Source organism: Anomaloglossus baeobatrachus, chromosome 1 (assembly GCF_048569485.1).
Source record: "Anomaloglossus baeobatrachus isolate aAnoBae1 chromosome 1, aAnoBae1.hap1, whole genome shotgun sequence".
Taxonomy (NCBI): Eukaryota; Metazoa; Chordata; class Amphibia; order Anura; family Aromobatidae; genus Anomaloglossus; species Anomaloglossus baeobatrachus.
This window is the reverse complement of record NC_134353.1, coordinates 264,063,519-264,082,245: the sequence shown is the minus strand read 5'-3', so window position 1 is coordinate 264,082,245 and position 18,727 is coordinate 264,063,519. Positions and strand designations below refer to the sequence as shown.

The 18,727-nt window shown below is 43.7% G+C and overlaps 1 protein-coding gene across 2 annotated transcripts in view; it reads right to left on the bottom strand.

Annotated features, from left to right (window-relative positions):
• Positions 1-18,727, bottom strand: part of AP1AR (adaptor related protein complex 1 associated regulatory protein) — a 75,475-nt gene that overhangs the window by 13,095 nt on the left and 43,653 nt on the right. The window contains exons 5-8 of one of the 2 annotated variants that reach the window (XM_075349385.1): positions 17,904-18,000; positions 7,069-7,167; positions 2,516-2,571; positions 1,711-1,781 (exon numbers count right to left, since the gene is read on the bottom strand). In XM_075349385.1, the coding sequence (XP_075205500.1) occupies positions 1,711-1,781; positions 2,516-2,571; positions 7,069-7,167; positions 17,904-18,000 (323 nt within the window). The remainder of the gene's footprint in view (positions 1-1,710; positions 1,782-2,515; positions 2,572-7,068; positions 7,168-17,903; positions 18,001-18,727) is intronic. The other variant, XM_075349393.1, reaches the window with a different exon arrangement.

Sequence of the window (18,727 nt, the reverse complement as noted above, 5' to 3'; positions counted from 1 at the left end):
CAAGCTGAGGGGCCACAGATGGTTATGAGCTCGGTACAGCCGTACGAGACTACCTGCAGTGGGTAATAAAAACAGCCTGCAGCCTCGCTCTGTGAGACATGCTGCAGAGGTGGGGGCTCTGTCTAGAATGTCTAGAATACCCAAGACAGGGGTTCAGCCTGGGGAGACTCCAGGCTGAGGCACCACCACATAAGAACCATTACAGTGTGTGGTCTGTGCCGGTTCAGGCAATATGAGCTTACATGCAGAACATGTAGTGTACAGCCTTGGAGCTTTGCTCCTAGTGTGAGACATGCTGCTGAGGAGGAGGTTCTATAATAAAGAATTAACTCCTTCAGAATGCCCTGAGAGTGTATAAAAGTGCACAACCAGAGGTTGTGACTTATCAGGCCGCTATTATGAGTGCCCTCCGGATTCCAAGCCTGGACCCCCAGCCAGATATTCACTCCCTCTGCACCGCAGAGCAGCCAGCGCCGACCAGTGTACTAAGAACGCTGAGAAAATGGCGCCAGAGTGAGGGGGGGGGGCGGGGGTTAACCCAGGAGCGGGAATCGGAGGGCTAAGGAGATGTACAGGGGAGGGAATCATCTCCTCAAAAAGGAGTGTCCTCCCCTGTGCAGAGCGGCCGGCGCTGCAGTGTCCCCCTGCATGACTGACATGCAGGGGAACGAAACGAAACTAGGCCGCGGCTGAAGCCGGGGCCTAGAGTTATGCATGCGGCCGACAATCAGGCATCATCGGCGCGGTTCTCAGTAAAAACCGTGGAACCGGCCGGAAACACAGTAAAAAGCAGCATTATCAAAGTAAATCACTGTCCCCCCCCAATAAAAGTGCCCCACATTGCAGAAGGACCCTCTGAATAACGTCTCTATACTTAGCTTTGAGACGCAGGGCCCAGTCCCTGGTGGGGTGGGGGTTCAGTGCTCCGTCCAGCAGGGTCCTGCAAAAGGGCTGCGGATGGAAGCCGGTCTCCTGCAAGGCAGTGAGAACAGTGTTGGCTCTAACTTCAAGCCAGAGCCCCTAAGGGATGGTGAAGGAGCGCGGCATGAAGGGCTCCTGCCCTGAAGTCAACCTTAACAGCACCGCCGCCAGGGGGGTGAGAAGGGACATGCCGGGAGTCCAGTGGACCCGCTTTTCTTCCAAATCTTTAGAAAAAATGAAAAATCAAAAAAGGATGCATGTGTGTGTGTGATCCTCCTGACACAAAGCTTGAAACTGGCTAGGACTGGCTAGCAGGGAGTGTATATGCTAGGAGGGAGGAGCTACACGTTTTGAGTGTAGTAACTTTGTGTGTCCTCCGGGGGCAGTAGCTATACACCCATGGTCTGGGTCTCCCATAGGAACGATAAAGAAAAGGGGTGACGTAATATATGCAGGAAAGCATATTGTACCATTTTGATAGTAGAGTTAGAAATATAGTAAATTCCTAGGTCGCTCCCCTCATCCCTCTCACCAGTGACTGTATATATTCATGGCAGTCATCATTTACTGGAGAAGAGGTAAAAGAGCAGCCAACATCTCTGTCATGATGGATACCGGTGACATAACTAGGTGTGCTCTGTATCCAGTGCTAGACCCTGTGAGTGATTAATTGTTTGAGCTAATAGTACAGCGGTCCGGTCCCTACACGATCCTGCTCTTTAATAGGGCAGCAGAAAATTCAGATGACAGATCTGGATTAACCCAAAACACACCACACTATTTACTTACTGCTACTCCGGACAGCCTCATATTGTGATCTCACATTTCGCAAATAAGATTCAAAATCTTCTGCTACTGAGCTGTAATGACAGAATACGGTTACTAGGATAAGTGTATTGTGAAGGCTTACATTGCAAAATGAGAAGAAAAAAAACAACAAAACTATACTGCTACAATGACTGAGCGAATATAGTGCGGCATCTCTAGATATCAGAAATGAGTGTACACTGCAGTATTACTTTCCAGTGATAGACACGGGCAGTGTATCTCATTATGGGGGCTCCTGTGACCTGGGATTCCAAGGAGCACATTATATAAAAAAAACTCAAGTTTCTTGCCTGTTGGGGAGGGGTGGCCAAACGTTAGTGTGTGCGGAGATGTAGAAACAACCAAGAGAGAACTGATCTGGTTTTCTAGTTTTCATTATAGTGAAGGGTCACTACCTCCTCTCTATAATTAGAATATACATGACCCATGCTCAAGAGATTTGCAGGGGTTTCATTGATCAGACTGCCGTCAAATATTTATCCCAGCCTATATCATGAAATGTGTTATCTGGAAGCCTATATAGTGAATTATATCTTATACTGACCCCGGAAGTTAGTAAACTCTTGGATATACCTGCTGTGTTGGATACATAGATATGCAGAAAGATGGTTGAACACATGCATGGCTCTGTTAACACAGTATAATATACAGATTGGAGTACATATTTAAGGACTGAAGGACAACCTCCTGAAAGGACATGTGTGATACAACCAGCAGCAAGAAACCGCTAAAGTAGATTGTATATGCATCCCGACACTATCATTACCTTTCTCCATTTTTAGCAGCTTGAGCCCTCTGCTTTATCCACTGTAATCGGTGTTGCTGAAAGAGAAAACGATTGTGTGAAAAATGTGGAGATGTCATTCTGAAAGCAGTGTAAAGCACGTTCTCCATAATCATCTGTAACATACTGCCGTTTATGATTCCCTATGGTATCTCATAATAGCTATTTTATTGGATGCTAAAAACAACCACCATCATCCACTCACATTCCGATCACATTTTACTGATGTGGACAAAGCCTCCATCCTGTGGGAGAATACGAGGTGTTAAAATACCAGGTAGCCAGTTAACTTATTAAGAGAGACATTAACCAGTAGACTAGTTCGTGATCTACTCCACTGCTGGGAGGTAGTCTGCATGGGGTGGAAGAGAACAAATGTTCTAGGCCTCAGTTTACCCATTTGAAAGTGTACATGGTAAATATAGAAGAACACTGTGTGATCTGAGCAACGTGTGCTTTGATTTAATGCCCAGTGAAAGCAGATAATTTAAAGGGGTGGGCTGAAACTAAGGGAATTATATACCATGTGTCTAACTATTTAATTCAATAATCCAACCCAGTGATGGCTAACCTATGACACACGTTAGAGGTGACACACCGAGACGTTTTTACTGATACGCATGGCTCTGGCTTCACTAACAGAGGTAACATGGTGTCATTTGTGTTATGCTCTCAGTAGAGGTGCCCTACCTCCGGATGATGATGATGCTGCCAGGTAGTGAAGGAAGAGCAGCAAGCAGACAGTGTCAGTGTCTGGAGGCAGGGCAACTCTCCTACCTACTGAGAGCGCAGCACAAACTGCGCCATCTTACCTTCATTAATGAAGGCAGTGAAGCCTGAGCTCCTCACCCACAGCCTCGCACCACCTGCAAGCGGCAGGCATCTCCTGGGGGACAGGAGAGTATTCTCAGGCGTGTGTGCTCCTTACACACGCCATTATCTTAGCAGGTACCAAAATCTCACCGTGCTGCTAGTGTACCCACCACAGTTACCACTAAGCAATACTGGGGAAAGGGAACACCCCATCAGAGACAGTTATCCCTGCCAAGACCTCACTGTGCTACCACTGTACCCAAACACAGTTACTGCTCAGCAATACCGGGGGAAAGGGAACACTGCATCACAGACAGTTATCCCTGCCAAGACCTCACTGTGCTACCACTGTACTGTAATGTCACAAAAGAAGTGACACACCAATTGAGTTATGCATCGAGTTTTTTTACGAATTTCGACACACCGAGCTCAAAAGGCCATTTTTCTCATGTCGTTCAATTTAAAATTCCCTACCCTAACTTTATTTTTTTTCCTACTTTCGATAATAATGCATCCTGGATTCTCACACGGATCGTCGTCAGGGGGTCGGGGCTGCTGTCACTTACACAGCTTCCTCTTCTGGTCTGAAACCAAGCATGATCAGTCACTTAGCACAGCTTTCATCACCGCCGTCCCATGATAACGTCCTGTTTCAGTAACAGTAATGTAGAAGTGACTGTAGGTTCTCTCACGCTGTCAACAGAAGTTTGGTGGACACAAAAGCTACGATCACTTTTCCTTACATACTTCTGAAACACGACATTTTCAGGAATAAAATTAGGAACATGGTTAGATTATTAAAGTAAATACTAAAGGCTGCTTTACATGGTACGACCGATTGTGCGATTTCACAATCGATCGTACCCGCCCCCGTTCTTTTTGCGTCACGGGCAAATCGCTGCCCGTGGCGCACAAAGTCGGTAACCCCAGTCACACATACTTACCTCTCGTGCGACCACGCTGTGGGCGGCAAACGTCCACTTCCTGGAGTGGGAGGGACGTTCGGCGTCACAGCGACGTCACACGGCCGGTGGCCAATAGAAGCGGAGGGACGGAGATGAGCAGGATGTAAACATCCCGCCCACCTCCTTCCTTCCACATAGAGCCGGCGGCTGACGCGGGAGGCAGGTACGCGATGTTCATCGCTCCCGTGGTGTCACACAGAGCGACGTGTGATGCCATGGGAACGATGAACAACCGGCGCCCGATTTCAGAACAGATATTATGGAACCTAGCGACCAGTACACGACTCACGATTTGTGAGCGATACTGCATCGCTAGGAGCCGTCACACAGGCCGGCATCGCCAGCGATGCCGGATGTGCGTCACAAAAACCGTGACCCCGGCGATCTATCGCACGATAGATTGTCTGGTGTAAAGCAGCCTTTAGACATATAGTGTGAAATTCACTTAGTTTCGGACAAACCCTTTAAAGGGAACCTGTCAGCAGAATTTTCACAATTAAACTAAAAGAATCCCCTTCTGCAGCTCCTGGGCTGCATTCTAGAAAGGTTCCTCTTGCTACTGTGCCCCCTTTCAGACCTAAATAAATACTTTATAAAATCTTACTTTTTGATATGTTAATGTAGTTTTATGGTCACGAGGGCGGGCTGTATTGCATCCGTTATTTGCCCTCCTGCCGCTGTTCGCCGTCCCCCATTGCTCATTTACATACATGAGGCCGCCGCCCTCATGTAAAGCAGTGCTCCAGAGGTCTCACGCATGCCCAGTGGCACTATCGCGGGATTGAGCACTGTGCAAAGCGTGAGCGCTAGTGAGGTTCTTGCGCATGCGCGAGATTATGGGTGGCGCTGTGAATGTCATCCAGCCAATAATCCCGCGCCCGCGCTTTTCCCTCTGCCTCCACTGTTATGCGCTTGCCATATCATTCACGTTACCTATTACCGCGGGCACAAGATTATGGGCGGGTACTTGGATGACGATGGTGATTATATTCACAGCGCCGCCCATAATCTCTCACCTGCGCTCAAGCTTTGCACAGTGCTCAGTCCCGCGATAGTGCCACTGGGCATGCGTGAGACCTCTGGAGCACTGCTTTACATGAGGGCGGCGGCCTCATGTATGTAAATGAGCAATGGGGGACGGCGAACAATGGCAGGAGGGCGAATAACGGACGCAATACAGCCCACCCTCGTGAACATAAAACCACATTAGCATACCAAAAGGTAAGATTTTATAAAGTGTTTATTTAGGTCTGAAAGGGGGGCCAATAGCAAAAGGAACCTTTCTAAAATGCAGCCCAGGAGTTACAGAAGGGGATTCTTTTAGTTTAATTGCGAAAATTCTGCTGACAGGTTCCCTTTAAGGGCATGACTTATTGGTGGTTTATTTTTTTTTTATTATTATTAATTTTAACATAGGTTTACCCTGCTGAAAGAGAAAGAGGAAGAAAAAAAAAAAAAACTACTTACCCTGTGCCATTCCAATGCTATCTGACCTGCTGCTTCAGGTGTTTGTTTGCATGGATGCAGTGGTGACATCATGACTACAGCACAGGACTGTGATAGCCAATCACAGACAGTAAGGCAGATCCCTTCTAAGGCTGGTTTCACACTACGTCTTTTTAACATCCGTTGAAAACGTTATTTTAGCGGAAGTACGGATCCTGCTTTTACAGCAAATAAACGTATGCAAACGCATCTGTTATTTTGCAGGATCCTGCACTGGATGTTTAGGGGCGGGCATTGGAGTCATGTGATCGGGAGTGAGGGGAACTAGACTGGGAGGAGGCTTCTGACAGCTGCAGACGCTGGTAACCAAGGTAAACATCGGCCTTGGATACCCGATATTTATCTTGGTTACGAGTGTCTGCAGCTGCTAGGAGCAGGGCTGCCTGCACGCGTAACCAACGTAAACATCGGGTAACTAAGAGAAGTGGTTACCCGATATTTACCTTGGTTACGAGTGTCCGCAGCTCTCAGGTGGGAGAGAGAGGAAGGGGAGGAAGGGGGAAAGATAGAGAGAGAGAGGGTGAGGGAGGGAGTAGAGAGATAGACAGATCACGCGAGACTGGTTCTGGGCATGCTCAGTACTTTCTGGGCATGCTCAGTACAAAAGCAGGATCCTGTCTATCAGCACGCCAGCGTTCACCTGCGTTTGCATGCTGTTTAGTCAGGATCCGGTGACTTGCAGTATTTTGACGCAGCTCAAAAACGCTACAAGTAGCGTTTTTGAAACATGTTAAAAAACTGCAAGTCACCGGATCCGCACTATAACGCAGGCAAACGCAGGTGAACGGATGTTAACGCGAGTCCATTGCAAATGCATTGAAATGAAAACGCATTTGCACTGGATCCGTACTTCCGCTAAAATAACGTTTTCAACGGATGTTAAAAAGACGTAGTGTGAAACCAGCCTAAGATGCATAGATAGAGTAGCAGAGCTATGAAAGCAGATCTAGAAAATAGTCTGAAATATATGCTGAACGTCTGACGCCTTTTTGTAAATAAATCGGCATGATATGCAGCGAATATCCAGATGTAACCTGTAAAATAGCGGTAATGTGAACCTGCCATGTAATGAAGGTTTCAGAGGTAACATTTACCATATACACTTTCAAATCACCCAACATTGGAAATCATCGGTCTCAGTTCTGCTACAGCAAATTTCTGCTTTGAGGAACAGGCAGCTAAATGATGATTCATATACTTTGTGGTAGTTATAAAATATTAGCTGTAATATTGGGGTTCACGTCCCCTCACCTCCAAAATCTTTTTCTGCTTGGCTGCCCTGCCAGCTTCACGCTTTGCAGCATATAAAGCCTCTTCTTCTAGTCTTAACTTCTCCTCCTGTAAGGCTAACTGCATATGAACAAAACAATAAGGGTTAACAAAATCAGAACCTGTCTACCTGGCCTCACTATTCAAAGAGAACAAAGAAAAATAAATTCATGCAAACAAAAAAATGCAAATGTATAGCCACACCATATCCATCTGATAAAACAGGCATTAGCTAATAGAAATACCATAAGTCTAAAACTCTATTATAGAATTAAGCTGCATTAAAGGGGTATTCTCATCTCCAAGATCCTATCCCAAAATGTTGTAGGTGCAATAATAATAATATTAGCAAATACCTTTAATTAGAAATGTGGTATAGTTTTCCTGATTAGGTTTGTCTCTCACCTCATGTGCAGGGCATTACAGCTTAGGTATCTATGGTTACATCCTCTCATACAGCAACAGGCCGAAGTCAGTCGAGTGCATGGCATCCATTGCGAGAGCATTGGATGTGATACGCTAATAACGCTTGGTTCCAGTTCTGCTGTGAGCGTGAGCCGTGTGTCATGCAACTGTGATCCAATCCGGTGATTGGCTCACAGATGTGGAGAAGAGGGAGAGATTATTCTCTCCTACTTCTAAATTGCCTGTCTCTGCGTATATTGCACTGCACTTGAATGACATCAGTGCAGTCCGATGTTTCACACACACCCATAGGCTATGTGCCCACGCTGCGGAAAATTTGCGGCATTTGCCGTGATTTTTTTGCGGAAATTCTGCGGATTTTTCAAAAATCCGCAGTACAGCGAGGCCCCAGCCATTTCTATGGCATTTTGGAACTGCTGTGCCCATGCTGCATTTTTTTCCGCAGCGGAACTAATGCGAATTTTCCTGCGGAAAAATCTGCAGCATGTGAATTATTCCTGCGGATTTCTCCTCAGGGTCCCATACTTACCTGCCTTGATAGACACCGGAGTCACTTCCTGCGGTGCAGAGGAGCGCAGTGGAGCCAGGATCAGGCAGCAGGAGGTGGGCGGGGCGTGCACGAGCTCCGGTCATGTGACTGCAGGAGAAGGTGGGCGAGCCTGAACTAGCTTCGGCAAAGTGCAGACACGGCCGGAAAGTGACGTGCTGCGTGATGGAGGCAAGTATGAACGCCCCGATCACTGCAGCACTTGTTCTGCATTGAAGATGCAGTGCCGAAGCCATGGTACTGTATCCTCAATGCAGAATGCCCGCAGCATATCCGCAGGACATTCCGCTGTACATCCGCAGCACATCCGCATCATGTAAACAGACAAAGTTGCGCTGCGGATTTCTGGGAGCTCCTGTGGAATGTCCTGTGGATATATCCGCAGGACACTTTTCCCGTGGGCACATAGCCATAGACTTGTATGGGAGTGAGTGAAGAGACTTACTGACAATCACAGCATGTTGCATCAGTCTAAGGAAATAAAAAAAAAAAAATAAAATTGCAGATCAGAAATGCCCCATAGAATAACATTAGTCAGAGAGGAATGCAATTTTTTCTCATATGCCACTCGTCCAATTTATATGCTCGTGTGCAAGAGCCCTTAGTTTATTAGTTAGTTGCTCGTGGTCATAACCATGGATACTTAAAGGGAACCAATCATCAGGATTTTCGTATATAACCTTAAGCCAGTGCAGTACTGGCACTATCAGGCTGATTCTCTACATACCTGTAGTGGTCAGATCGGATGATTAGGTTTTGAAACCCAAGAGAGTAAAGTTTATAAAATTGGCAGCTTCTTGAGAGACAGCTGCTGAGCAGCAGATATCTGGGGGGGGTATTCATAGTTATCCTTTCCCCCTGTTAGAATTAGTATAAGTATTATACAAACTATTCACTTTTTACCTTGCAGGACCTGTGTGAGGTCATACCCCATGTGACTAGAAGGGGCGGGGCTGAGGCCCCGACCCTTCTAGTCACATGGTTATGACCTCACACAGGTCCTACAAGGGAAAAAGTGAATTGTTTGTATAATTATGCTAATTTTAACTGGGGGAGGGGATAACTATGAATACCGCCCTAGATATCTGCTGCTCAGCAGCTGTCTCTCAAGAAGCTGCCAATTTTATAAACTTTACTTTCTTGTGTTTCAAAACCTAAACATCCGATCTGACCACTACAGGTATGTAGAGAATCAGCCTGATAGTGCCAGTATAGCACTGGCTTTAGGTTATATAGGAAAATCCTGATGACTGGTTGCCTTTAAACTGCAAAGCCCTGCACATGAGGTCATGAGGTAAGAGACATGGCTATATCAGGAGAGCTATACTACATTTCTAATTGGAGGTATTTGCAATAAAATTATTATTACACCTGCTACATATTGGGATAGGATTTTGGAAATGGGAATACCTCTTTAAGCCTTAAGAGCATAGTAACACTTTTCTATACATCTGAATGGGGTTTGTAAAAATTCGTGCAAGCGTAGATAAGGAAAAGATTTTCAAGTATTTTTTTTTTTTTTATTTTACGTTTTGGCCTATGAACGTAGCCATATTGTGCTCCTGTCTATTGAGGACAGTAATAGTAAAATTTAGATATGTGGCATCAGACTTTATACACCTTCATCCTCTACAATTTCTGGGATTTTTGGTGCAGTGAGGGGTCCTATCAGTGACTTATGTATATTTTGTTTCCTAATATGACCATTTTATTGAATTTTTCAAGTCAAGAGAAAATTGAAAGCAGAAAAATACCAGAGACTTAAGGTAATAATTTTATACATACTTTCATGTCTATGGCAATTGGATACCTGCAGGTTTTTTTTTACTTTTAGCAATATGCTGATTTGTAGTTTTGCGACAGTTTGAGACATACAGATTGTAAACCAATGCTATGGTGTAAACATGATTTTTATTTTTAGCTCATATTTTTTTCCCTGCTGAAATGGTGCTTTAAATGCAAGTCCCCTGCCTTATACTCACCTGCCTAGATGTTCATCTTTTTTGGCGATTTGTGACGTGCCGGCAGCTTTGGTGTTTCATGAAGTGGCTGAGCCAGTGGTCACAACTCAATGTAACTCTATGAGAGCCTCTTTATTGCCTTCATGGACTTGCATTGGGAGCATGTGAAGTAACGTCTGACTTCCGGTTAATCAGACGTTCTGGGAGCAAAATGGCGCTGCATGACAGAAATGATGCTAAAAAAAGGTGAAGATGCCGTAGGGTGAGTAGACCCTACAGGAGCAGTGGACTTAGGACTTAGATTTAAGGCACCACTCCAGTGCTGGGAAAAATAAAACAAAACGCAGGAGTGATGCTTTAAAAAAACAATTTAACCAAATGCAAATTAAAAGAAAATAAGAATCAAAGACATCTATTTTTTGCTACAGCTATCAGCCCTATATTTGTAGGAGCTGTTTTTTATGCTAAATTACCAATATTGCAACTATTTGTTTTATTGGGATCCTGATGGATGAATGATCTGTAGCAAAATCAATCATGTGTACTTCTAGGATAGGTCAACCACATAAACGTATAAAAATGCAGCAGGTAAAAATGAAAATATATAATGGGAGAAATATAGATCTTTTCATCCTAGATGAGTAAGGTGGTTGGAAAAAAAAAAAAAAAAAAAAAAAGTATTTTGGGCTCCGTTTTGCTTCCTTGAAGGAAGGGGTTCTCCAGTTTTCACCTAGGTTATTTATATAGCGCTGGCAAAAATTAAGAGACCACTGCAAAATGTCTCTGAATTTCCAAACAATACATTTTGTATTTATTTTCTGAAAATGAGAAATTGTCAAAATAATGCATTGCTTTCAGACCTCAAATAATGCAATGAAAACAAGTTCATAATCATTTAGAAACAAACTAATGTTTTAACACAGGAAGAGTTCAATATATTGTGGAATAACCATGATTTTTAATCACAGCTTTCATGTGTCTTGGCTGCTTTCCACCAGTCTTTAACACTGCGTTTGGGTGACCTTATGCCACTCCTGGTGCAAAATTTGAAGCAGTTCTTCTTTGTTTGATGGCTTATGACTATCCATCTTCCGTTTGATTACATTCCAGAGGTTTTCAATAGGGTTCAGCTCTGGAGATTGGGCTGGCCATGACAGGGTCTGCAGGTCTCTGTCTAACTATTAGACGACCAGGTGTTGGGCAAAGCTGAAAAGGACAATGCGCCATGCCACATATCTAGGTAATTCAACGTGTGGATGAAAGACAGGGATCTTTAGTAACAGTATTTTTAAAGATCTTTTATTTATGCTAATGAGCTCGAGGACTAGTCCCAAGGGCTTTGCTTCCCTTGCTAGTCGGCCCCTTTAGCATGTTAGTACGCTCTTGTGGGTGTGCTAACATGCTAATGAATGAGCAGAGTCAGAGGATGATCTCACTCACCTCTCTGCTGCCAAGGCCGCCCGATGCTGGATTTCGACTCAGTGCGCATGACCCTGGACTTTTGGTCATGTGCACTACTTCAGTTTGAAGCCAGGATGCTTATACCCGGCTTCATAGTGCACATGACCAAAACTCCAGGGTCATTCGCACTGAGCCGAAATCCAGCATCGGGCGGCGGAGAGGTGAGTGAGTCTGCCGCTGTGCATTCATTAACATGTTAGCACACCCACAGGGGTGTATTAACATGCTAATGTGGCCACCTAGCAAGGGAAGCATCGCCCTTGGGACTAGTCCCTGCACTCATTAGCATAAGATAAAAGATGTTTATAAATACTTTTTCTAAAGATCCTTTTATCTATGCTAGTGTATACAGGCACGGTTAGGCAGGGGTTAGAAATATGCTCCAAGAACTGCTCGTGGTTCTGGGTGCATATTGCACCTGACAGGTTCCCTTTAATATACATCGAAGGACAAGTTAAATATGCTAGTATGTTATTAAGTAAATGATTATATTCTTTGTTCACATCAATCTCCACACAATACATACAAGACATTCCAAGACTGGACATGGACATAAGTAAGCTCCAAGCAGGAAGATTAGTTCACTAGAAAACATTGCAATCATTTTCATATTAACTCTATCAACTAACATCAAGGCTGCACAGTTTTGATCTTTGGACACCTGGATTGGGTCACTGCATTGCAATGAGGTTTTGAGAACAACCTGATAACTGGAAAAGAAAAATAAGATTACCAAAGTAAAGTCATATGTCTAACACAAAAACCCCCCACAATGAAGCAACACCAACTGTATGGGTGCAAGCCTTCGGGTATGTACACGGAACGACTTAGACAATGGTTTGTTTGCCCTTGAGTGTTGCTACAGGAAGATGCTTCAGGGAAATGCAAGCGGTGTCTTTTCCTGAAGATTCTTTGGTGTCTTTTCGATAGTTATTGCAGCAGCTTTACCTCTGGATTCTTTTTAATTTTTAACTTTTATATAGAAACTAAAAGAATGGTCACTTTTTTTTACCCACTTCACAGCTTTTGAAGCTTGAAGTGGTTAAAAGAAGTTGAAAGGAATGATCAAAAGCACAGCAAGTGATTTTATATTGCAACACAAGTTTAATCCTTTTTACGTTTGAGTGCTTTTTTAGGTGGGTTATGGAACGGACCTTGCTGAAAAAGATGTTATTGTGCACATACCCGCAGAGGACTTCAGACCCTGAGTCCACCACCATAAAGTACAAAAGCAGACAGCACTCCTGCCTAATATGATGGAGGAAGGTGACAATCTATTCCATGCCTAATGCCGGTGTCACACGGGACGATTTATCGTGCGATCGTGTCAGCGATCGCACCCGCCCCCGTCGTTTGTGTGTCACGATTGCCCATGTCGCACAAAGTCGTAAACCCCCGTCACACGTACTTAACTCCCGCATGACCTTGCTGTGGGCGACGAACATCCTCTTCCTGAAGGGGGAGGGATGTTTGGCGTCACAGCGACGTCACACAGCCACCGGCCAATAGAAGCGTAGGGGCGGAGATGAGCGGGACGTAACATCCCGCCCACCTCCTTCCTTCCGCATTGGCGGCGGGCACAGGTAAGCTGCAGTTCATCATTCCCGGGGTGTCACACGGAGCGATGTGTGCTGTCTCGGGAACGATGAACAACCGGAGCGCAGAAGGAGGAACGACATTTTGAAAATGAACGACATGTCAACGAGCAACGATAAGGTGAGTATTTTTGCTCGTTAACAGTCGTTCGGCGGTGTCACACGGTACGATATGTCAAACGATGCCGGATGTGCGTCACTAACGACACGACCCTGACGACATATCACCCGATATATCGTACCGTGTGACGCCGGCATAAGTTATACAACGTTTCTTCTGTGACTGAGCCTTTCTCAAGTGAACACAGTGTGTTCCAAGCAGACATTTATTTAAACCCATCAACACACATCACGTACATAATTCACATAAAAATAGTCTGAATAATTGATATAGAATTGCTTCTTGATAAGTGATGTGAATTACGTAGTGTAAAATATCCATGAGAAATCCATCAAAATGAAGTGCGACCATGCATCATAAATACATAAAGTGCTGTTACATACAATTAGTTGCAGTAATAAATGATCATGTGTTTTATTACATTAAAACCGTTTCAGCTCACCAAAGCAGTCATCTACAGCTCCACGTGTTCATGGTCACCGGATTTCATTTCCAGGAATAACTATGGCCCCTTATGGGTATTTGCATTAATGATACCCCACCTGTCATTTGGGGAATTTATATATGCTCCTGTTTAGTACCAATATTAGTCCTGATCCATGCCTCAATTTCTCTATAATTGTATGAGTGTTACAGTTTTATTTTTACCTTCAAGTGCTATTTGTGTGGACACTAGTCTATTATATTATACCAATGTTAAGATTCTTTCTTGAACCTTTGTCTTTTTTTGATCTCTATCTGCTCTTCTGTGCATCCAGCTTAATATTGGTGAATGGGCTGTCCTATGCTTACCTGCTAAAACTGTGTGTGTGAATAATTGCTCCCAAGTGTAAAAGAATGGGAGTCTCACAAAGGGAGAACTAAGCCAGTGCAAAACAATTAGCAGACCAAGGTGTAAAATCAACTACACATAATTAAAATATGTTTAATACACCTGTTACCAATGCAGGAGCATAGTTACCATATGAACGTACCCTAGGGACGCCCGGGGGGGGGGGGGGGGGCATTTCACACACATATTGACACTGAGGCCAAATAGGTTTTTATCTATCGCCTTAGCATTCACTGTCTAAAAAAGCATGCAAAAAAATCTACAAAAATTCAATCATTCTTATACCTGCCTTTTTACAGCATTTTTGACTGACTTTTTGAAGTGATTTTTCACTCATTGACTTCAATAAAGTCTGAAAGAATTGACCTGCCACAGCTTATATTCTGTTTCAAATCTGCAAGTCACAAGTAAGCAACATGTGCTTTACGTTTCAAGATTCTCATTTTGAGGGCATCAGGATTCCCTTCAGGTTTTGTGACAAATCTTCACAAAAAAAAACCGCAACATGCGCACACAGCCTAAGGCCTGTTTCACACATCAGTGATTCTGGCACGTATGTGCTAGTTTTTAGGCCCTGTGCGCACTAGAAAATGGAATTTTCTTAAGAAAATTCCGCAGTCTCTGAAAGATTACCTACCGCACATGTAAAAAAACGCAGCAAACCACACCCGAAAACCGCATGTGGTTTTACCGCGGTTTGGCCGCAAATTATCCACAGATTGGTCCCTGCATTCTTTTACCATTATCTATGGCCAAAACTGCAGGCACCTGCGGAAAAGAAGTGACATGCACTTTCTTGTTCCTGCAGAAATCCTGCAGCAAAACCTGTAAGTAAAGTAAGTAAAAAAAAACGCAGTGTGCAAACATTTTTTTTTTTATTACCATAGCTTTTGCTGGGGAATGACTGCAGAAAGGTTATGTTTATTTTATGCAGCAAAACCGCGACAAAAACCACCTCATGCGCACAGGGCCTTAAACGTACCAGAATCACGGACATTGGCAGACTCATTAAAATCAATGTGTCTGCACACACGTGATTTTTCACTGGCCGTGTCGCTGTGCGGCGTACACGCGTGTCCGTGTGTGCCACCCGGAGACGAGTCCGTTTTCTTCTGGCATCACTGATGTCCCACGGACCACACTATGGTGTGGTCCATAAAACACGTACCAGAAAAACACGGTCATTGAAAATAAAAAGCATTTTCAACTCACCTGTTTCCAGCAATGCTGTGTCCAGCAGCTGCTCTCTGCTTCCTCCTGGCATGCATATTCATGTATGCAGCCACAGCCGACCCAGAAGTAGCTGCAGAGGTGAGAGACAGTGGCGGCCGAATGCAGCAGAGCCGGAGACTTCAGCACCACAAACAGCAAGAGCGAGGACAGGTGTGCAATCACGGATGACAAATAACGGATCACAGATTGCACATGGACAATCCAGGTGTGCCCAATATAAGTTCGTATAACCCGAGCACTGAAAGAAGTAAGGGAGGACAAGATATGGAATGCAAGTGAATTTATTATGACAGACTGCAAAAAGTGAACCTTGACTAGAGCAACACCAACGTTTCCGCTTTTTATGCCTTTCTCAAGGTTGTTGCGTCATGCACAAAAACAAGACCATATCAGAGAGGTAGATGCAAGGTTCTTCACATTTTGCAGAAAGCAGTCGCAGTGATGGTGAAGTAATGGGACAGAGTGGAGATGTGAGAGAGCACCTACAGTGATGGCCCAGGGAGCGCGGTATGAGTGGTGGTCACGGCAGCAGCTAAGGTTGAGGTCGTCTATTGTGGATTTTGACTGTGTAGGATCATTATTATTCATTTGTAGAAGCCATCCTCTTTTCAACTTCAGCTTTTTTACAGATGGTGTTATGTTTACATCAAGAATTTGTTGAAATTTCATTGAATCCATTCTTTCTTCTACCCGTGAAATCTTCCCCACGCCATTGGCGGCAAAACAACCACAAAGCGTGATTAAGCCAACCATATGTTTAATGGTTGGTCAGATATTCTTTACCTAAAATTTATTTTTACTTTTTTTTTTTTTACTTAGTCCCTCAATTATTACTCTGATTGCTGGTGTAGTGTATTGCAATCCACAAGCATGGCAATACATCTGTCAGCGCTACACTCACAGATCACCTGTTGGACCCTGCTTCTGGCTGGCTCTAACAGGCCACCATACAAGGCAGATCCATAGGTCATCATTTGATGTTTTGTATAAAGAATAGGTTTGGATCAACAGGGGTATAGTAGTGCTAAATAGTCAAAAATTGACAAAAAAAAAAAAACAGACTATAGCTCAAATGTAATAAAAAAAATAATGAAAAATGGGTTTCTTTCAAATGCTTTAATAGTGAATTAGTGAACAGAAAAATCCGAAGGTAGTATGGACGAATACTACCTTTGGATTTTTCTGTTCACTAATTCACTATTAAAGCATTGAAAAAAAAACCAAAAAAAATTCATTATTTTTTATTACATATAGTCTATGTTTTTTATTGTATCATTTGATGTTTGTCTGCCATGACAACCCTTGGGTCCCCTGTGATCATGTCATGGGGCTGACAGACGTGAGAGCAGTATCTCACTCCCTCCCTCAAACTTTTATATGCCACTATTGCTATTGATCTCAATCTGATGGCCGATCATAGAAAATCACCAGCGCTGCACAAAGCCCAGCAAGCACTGACATTTATCAGTGGGCAGTCGGGAAGAGGTTAAAAAGTGTAAAACATTTTCCAGGAGATGTTCATGACCTGAACTTGAAGAGACATTAGTTGATGCAACTAGACCAGTGTTTCTCAACTCCAGTCCTCAAGATCCACCAACAGATCATGTTTTCAGGTTTTCCTCAATCAGGTTTTCAGGATTTCCTTAATGTTGCACAGGTGATGGAATTATTCCCTGTGTAACATTGAGGAAAACCTGAAAACATGATCTGTTGGTGGGTCTTGAGGACTGGAGTTGAGAAACACTGAACTAGACAATGACTCAACAAACAAGTGAAATAACTGAACTATTGTTGAAGGGAAAAGTCTTAACCATAACCCTATGAAGATACTGTGACACAACCCGATTAGGGCTCACGATGCCTGATGGGACGCTGACCTGACTTATGTTTCTAACAGATGTTCTTTACGCAGCCTGTCTGAAATCTAGGACAAACTGCATACTAACTTATGGCGGTTTCCATCTTTAACATCCTGACGCGTGCACTAGATAAAGCACATTGTTTTGCTAAATAAAAGGTATCTATACAAAATGTGCATTATTCCTTTTATAACATTTGTCCGAGAACCCCTTTAAAATGCCCAACAAAAGACACCTACCTCTGTTTGTGCAGTAAAAGTTAATAAGATTGTGTTTGCCTATAATTGTGGCTTTGCTATCACATATGGTCTGATTGATAATAATCAATCTATACAGAGTAATAGGAAATTCCAAATGGTGCACTTACTTTTTTCTTGCAACTGTTCAACTCTGAAGTAGTGGAATAAAAAAATAAATTCTGTGGAGTAATTATGTTTTTCCAGCTATAAAGACAAGCTTTTATCCTGTTTGAAGATACCTCTGACCTGCCAACATCACTGCCTAACCTCAACACTGCTCTTGGGGCTGAAGAAATGCCAAACCTCAATCAGCCTTCAAAGTTTAATGTAAAGCCTTCCCTAAAGGTGGAGACCAGCAAAGAGGAAATTAACTACGGTATATATGAACAGCTAAAGCTATATACTGTATATGGTATAATATAATATATAGCCCATGTCACCTTTTGGTATATGGTCGTTATATATGATCACTATTATCAAATCTTCAGTACAAAGGCAGCAGAATTGTGTTCACAGTCACTGTGGTGTAGAAATCATCATTACCTCATTCTCTATCTTGACATCGTCCACTTTCTGACGCTCACTAATGGAGTTGTAGTGTCTTTCCTTTAGGTCCAATATTTCTTCCTCGCTCAGGGGTCTATGAGGAAATTAAGTTATATCTTTAGCCTCTTTCTTTCAGCCATCGGCTCCATCTGATCGCATTAACAAATCAAATTTATAAGAATAAATAGCAATGCTCAGAAAACGCTGTACAATTTTGTAGCTGCTGTACTTTGTATGTTGTGAGCATGTGAAAAGAGTGAAGGGACAAATTCTTACTGTTTTGGGGAAGATTTAACATACTGTATATACTCGAGTATAAGCCGAGTTTTTTAGCCCATTTTTTTTATGCTGAAAACGTCCCCCTTGGCTTATACTTGCATGAGGTTCCCTTAAAGAATTATTCTCACCTGTCCTCTGTTTCTGCGGTGTTCTCTTACATGCTTCTTGCAGTTCGCATTCACATAGACCCCTCCATGATCGCGTCTGTTATGGCTTTACTTCAGTTGAATGCTTTGTGGGGCCGTAAAGCATTCAACTGGAGTAAAGCCACGATGGCATCGGCGACCCTGTGCATCAGACACGATCATCTAGGGGTGCTTCTCGCAGTCCGCAGATACATAGACCCCTCCATGATTGCATCTGGTGCACGGAGCCGCCGCTGCTGAAAACGTCCCTCTCGGCTTATACTTGAATGAGATTCCCATAAAGAATTATTCTAACCTGTCCTCTGTTTCTGCGGTGTTCTCTTACCTGCTTCTTGCAGTCCGCATTCACATAGACCCCTCCATGATCGCGTCTGGTGTACGGGGCTGCCGCTGCAG